Here is a 6,000-nt window from a genome sequence, read left to right on the forward strand (position 1 = left end):
GTGTGTGTGTGTGTGTGTGTGTGTGTGTGTGTCAGCTGCAGGGTCTGCTCGGTAAATCTTTTCTCATATTCCAGTTCCTCTTTTACTGTTTTCAGTTTAAACGTTGACGTAACATCAAACTAATGACTTTAGAACAAATATCTGGGTTTCATTTGAGATTTTCAGTTTCATGGATGAATTTTCCTTGGAGAAAACGACCGTGATCAGAAAGTATCTGACACATTTTTGTTTCATCGTTTGAACAGTTTCATACATTTTCCAGTCGCAGAAAAAGCATTCTGTAACGTGTGTGTGTGTGTGTGTGTGCCGCAGGGCTCCGTCCTTGGGCCACTCCTCTTTTCAATACATCACCTGCCAAAAGCTTTGGCTTGCATGGTATCAGCTATCATATTTATGCTGATGACTGCCAGATTTATGTGACACTAAATGGCAGTAACGCAGACTCTCATCTCTCGGCATGGAGGACATAACGGGCTGGCTAGCTGCTAATTTTCTTAAACTAAATGAGCTCAAATCTGAGTCCATCGTCTTTGATACCCGGAAGCCCTCTTGCTCTAATTCTGGATTTGGTTCTATAACTTTAAACCACACGCAGTGTGTAACGAGTCTTTGGATTTGGAAAGTTGGATGCTGACGTCTCAGAGGCTTCTCAGATCAATTCTGTTGCAAGGTCCTGTTTTTATCAGTGACGTCATCTGGCTCATCTTAGACCTTTTCTGAAGTGGAGGCATTTAGAGTCAGTTATTCACGCCTTCATTACCTCCCGTTAACTCCCGTTTAGATTATGCAAAGTGGACTTTTGTAAAGTGCCGCCGGGCAGCAGCCACAGCAGAGATCAGAGACGATCTCTGTCCGCAGCACGAACTCCGTAGTTTTCAGTAAGTTTTTTAGTATTTTTAAGTTCAGATAAAAGGCTGACGTGTTTTCCAAAATACTGCATCAGTCAAGGTAATTTCATTGAATAATTCCATGTTAGTAGCCGTTAGCTGGGCACTGTGTTGTGTGTTTTCAGTGATATTTGGTCTACCGGGAAATCGTGCAATGACAAAGGTTCCACCTTGCTTGAAATGCAAGCTGTGATTAGATGCGTGTATTTTTTATCGCGTCGTTTTCTTCTAATTAATTAATCATAATTAACTCGTTAAAGTCCCGCCCCTGCTAATTAAGTCTGTGTTTGACTTATTTTAGAAAAAACTCACCCAGTTATTTTCTTTTATAAATAGATGACATTTTTCTCTAAAGCTTAAAATAATGAATAAATATTTAATTATTTCCTTATTTCATTTTGTTAAATTTTCTAGTTGATTTTGTGGCTCAGTTTAATTTTAGAAACAGCAGGTAAAGGTTCGAGTACTGACTCAAATGTTTGAAACTTTTATTTTCAGCCTGTTAAACTTTTATGAGTTAAAACGTTTGACTTTATTTTATTCATCAAACGGAACAATAATTAGTGGAGAATGTGATTACCTGCATTTATTTAGTTTTATTTGCTTTTCTTCAGTCTCTTTTGTCCTGTAGACTCATTCATTATCTACAGAAAACTTTCAGAGTTAGAGGAGCGGTGTGTGTGTGTGTGTGTGTGTGTGTGTGTGTGTGTGTGTGTGTGTGTGTGTGTGTGTGAGAGAGAGAGAGAGAGAGAGAGAGAGAGAGAGAGAGAGAGAGAGAGAGAGAGAGAGAGAGAGAGAGAGAGAGAGAGAGAGAGAGAGAGAGAGAGAGAGAGAGAGAGAGAGAGAGAGAGAGAGAGAGAGAGAGAGAGAGAGAGAGAGAGAGAGAGAGAGAGGATGATGATGACTGTGGATGATAGGACGATCTGTCTCCATGCTACAGGGACTCCCTCCCTCCTCGTGCAGCACCAACCTGCCAATCATTCGGCCGACCCTTCACCTTTTGACCTGACAGGGATGAGTCGTCACGCCGCTCGAGGATAAATGATCAGTAATCAGCTCCAGAAGATGAAGGACAAATCTGTAAGTAAACTGAAGCGCTCCATGTTTGTTTTTGCTCGTGGTGTGTGTGTGTGTGTGTGTGTGTGTGTGTGTGTGTGTGTGTGTGTGTGTGTGTGTGTGTGTGTGTGTGTGTGTGTTTCCATTTAGAGCAAACTGTTGCAAAGGAAATCAAGCTTCCTTGTCTGACTTCCTTTGCAGGTGTTGGTTTGAGACAGTTTTATTATTCAGTAAAAATTCTTAAGGTGTGTGTGTGTGTGTGTGTGTGTGTGCGTGCGCGTGCACACGCGTGTGTGTGTGTGTGTGTGTGTTATAAAGTACATAAAACATAAAGATCTGACCCGTAAGTGGATCACTACGTGGTTTGTGGCTCCGGTAGACGAGCTCTCGGACCACGTGGAGTCCTGAAGCACTCGGGCTTCTCGTCGTGTCCTTCATGCTCGTCTTCTTCACCGGTGAATTCCTAAAGAGACACCAGATGTGAGGCCAGATGAGCGTGTTCAGCGCTGTGGTCGTGAGTCACCATTGTGACCATGCTGTGGATTTCTCCCCTTCAGCCTGGAAGCTCTGTACAGTCCCACTGATCAGTTACACCAACCCAACACGTTGTCTCCATCAGGAAGCCCCTGTTCCGGCTCCTCGCTGGTCTGAGGTCAGAGTTCAGCTTCAGTCAGGGCTTTGGGAAGAGGCTTCCTGTTAGAGTAGAATAGATGGACCTTATTGGTTCCACCGTGGGGAGATTCTTTTGTTACAGCAGCACCAACACCTGGGAGACGATAAATAACAACAAAGGTACACGCATACATGCACATAGGCAGTAGTCTAGTACTGTAACCTTCCACCACTAAAACCACAAATAAAACCTGAAGAAGTTGGGATGCGGAAGCGTGGAGCACACTGAGGGACTCAGACATGCATGTAGGTGTGGACAGGTGCTGAACACACACTGGGTGTTGCATCGATGGTGTTCTGTAACAGAATGATGCCACTACGACTTAAACTGAGGGGTTACACACTGGAACTGCTCCATCCGATCAGGAATCAGCTCAGACGTGCATTTAAGGCCATTGTCCTGTTGGAATTCCCAGTGGCAATGGAATTCTGTGGTTATTCCCAGACTAGCCATAGCTCATCAGACCTAATGGATGTAAACACAGAGGCTGTCTCTGAGTAAAAAAACTAGTGATGAGTTTATTAATTAATGACTCATTTTATTTATTTTACACAGAAACACTCAACAAACCCGTGGATCTAATCCGCTCCATGTTTTTATTTGTTAAACCTGGGAATTCTCACAACGGACTCCAATTCCCAGAGCGCACAAGGACTCCTACCACACTACTCGTTGGTGCTCTCATCAGGAGCGTCGTGTAGAGGAAGGTGTCTCCACACGTGAGCCGACAGCAGGTTGGAGTCATGTGACCAGGTGCTGCAGGAAGCTGTTTGTTTGGGTGGTACCAGACCCGGTTCTGCTGTTTGTGTCGAGCTCTGCGGGTCAGAGGTTTGATGTTGTTGGCCTCAGCGTAGACGCTTCTCCTCCTGAGAGAACGGGCTGAGTTTGGCGCTAGAGTGTGTTTTTGACTTTAACCGCGGGCGTGAGAGGGACCACAGCCAGCTCGCTGCCTCCGCTCTTTGTTGCCTCGGTGGAGGAATGCAGCTCTGACTCAGCAGGTGTTTCGTAGCAGACATTTTGGCTTGTCTCTACAGGAAAAGCACATTTGTAACTTTGGAGCATTCCTTCTGCTGGAGCCGGATCCAGAGAGCTGATGGTGTGCATCTCTGGTGGAATCTGTGTTAGTTTAACTGCTAAAGGTCTACATGTGCTTCAGGAAGAGGGTCCAGAAGATCTAAAGCCTCCTGACAGTCAGAGGTCCAGCTGAAGGCTCTGAGAAGGGCTTTGCTGCTTCAGTCTTTTCACCAGCGGTTTCTATGGTTACTGAGGGTGAATGCCAGCGTTTTATAGGCCAGTCCAGGTCTGTCTGCTGTCCACCTTCTGTCCATCATCTTCTGGCCCAGATCCAGACTGGTACAGCTCCTTCTTCATCATCGGTGTTGAGTTTGTGTGGTCCTCCTGTCGCTGGAGGATGGACCACTCGTTCTCAGTGGGATTAGGGTCTGGGGAGTTTCCTGGACTGGACCCAACTTAGTTCTGACTTTATGCTTCTGGTCTGTTCTCAGGCTGGAGAAGACATTGTTCATCACCAAACTGTTGTTGGATGGTTGGAGGAGTTCCTCTGGGAGGATGTTTAGGTCCCACCCTGCACTCATGGTTGTTCTGAGGACCAGCAAAATGTCCCCACTATGTGAAAATGTCCAAACGTTATAGGTCAAAGGTCAAAATATGTCCACTTAAACATAAAAACACAAGCACACACACACACACACACACACACACACACACACACACACACACACACACACACACACACACACACACGCACACACACACGCACGCACGCACACACACTCACACACACTCACACACACACACACACACACACACACACACACACACACACACACACACACACACACACACTCACACACACACACACACACGCACACACACACGCACGCACGCACACACACTCACACACACTCACACTCACACACACACACACACACACACACACACACTCACACACACACACACACACACGCACACACGCACGCACGCACACACACACACACACACACACGCACACACACACACACTCACACTCACACACACACACACACACACACACACACACACACTCACACACACACACACACACGCGCACACACACACTCACACACACACACACACGCACACACACACGCACACACACACACACACGCACTCACACTCACACACACACACACACACACACACACACTCACACACACACACACACACACACACACACGTACACACACACACACACACACACACACACACACTCACACACACACACACACACACACACACACACACACACACACACACTCACACACACACACACACACACGCACACACACACATGAATGATTTCAGGAAACTTTACTTCTGGAGGACACCGGACTGATGCGTGAAGAAAATGGCTGCATCTGCATGTAAACGGATCAGTCGAGCTGATACCGGTAACTTCCAGAAGTGGCGAGCCGTGGAAGCGGTCTTCTGAAAACATGGACACCATAAAGCAGCACGCGTAACCATCAACAGTCCGGCTGCGCTTCAGCCGTTGTTCATGTCCTCTTTTACCCCGTCTGCGTCTCTCCCTCCAGCGTTTGTTCACTATCTGTTGCTATAAGCTAACCGAAAGAACGCCGACACCAAAGAGCGCACGTCGCCACCTGCTGTAGCGGAGGGATAAAACCTCTTTTGAGGGTTGGTGTTCTAGCGTACAGCTGAACTAGGAGAAAGGCTCCCACTTTATTATTGTAGATCCTCTCAGATGTGCATGTGAACACGCTGGAGTCAACATCTCTGTTATTCGCTCTCAACACCATCTCTCATGTTTTAGACGGTGCAGCTTCACAGCCACACTGGCACTCAAGGCTGAAGTGGACTTTTTGTTTTCATTCATCGGATGGGAACATTCCTGAGTTCGTACAAGCGGCCACCATGAACCTGAGTCTTTCTGGAGACGGACGTTTGCAGGTCTCTCTAAACATCTGCAGGAGCCAGAAGACATCTGTGAAGTTCCTGTTTGTAAACCCCGGAGCAGCGTTTCATCGTCTCCGTCAGACCCGCGTCTGATGCTTTCAGTGCCGTTCCTTGTTGCCCGGGTTTGTGCGAGGCCCCTCTGAAGTATCTGCGCTCAACTGTAAGAGCCTGCCTGCTTCCCATGATGCACCTCCCCATCTCCGGCCGGGTGCAGGCAGTGAAAGAAGCCATTGTTTCTGCGCTCCAAGGCACGCTGCATGCACTTATGACACGGAGTGGGAGAAACGATTCCCATTATAGTTCTGGAATGTTCTTGAGTCGGTGAATTCAAGATAAACTCTGCTCTTTGCACAACCTGACTAGAGGTTTCTCCCATGCAAACATGAACACCAGCATGTTAAACATGAA

The 6,000-nt window shown here is 46.9% G+C and overlaps 1 protein-coding gene across 1 annotated transcript in view; it reads left to right on the plus strand.

The window, feature by feature from the left end:
* Nucleotides 1-6,000, plus strand: part of bach2b (BTB and CNC homology 1, basic leucine zipper transcription factor 2b) — a 77,866-nt gene that overhangs the window by 17,461 nt on the left and 54,405 nt on the right. Inside the window, exon 2 of the mRNA XM_015975473.3 lies at nucleotides 1,828-1,967. Coding sequence (XP_015830959.1) covers nucleotides 1,929-1,967 — 39 coding nt within the window. The 5' untranslated portion in view covers nucleotides 1,828-1,928. The remainder of the gene's footprint in view (nucleotides 1-1,827; nucleotides 1,968-6,000) is intronic.

Source organism: Nothobranchius furzeri, chromosome 3, assembly GCF_043380555.1.
Source record: "Nothobranchius furzeri strain GRZ-AD chromosome 3, NfurGRZ-RIMD1, whole genome shotgun sequence".
Classification (NCBI taxonomy): Eukaryota; Metazoa; Chordata; class Actinopteri; order Cyprinodontiformes; family Nothobranchiidae; genus Nothobranchius; species Nothobranchius furzeri.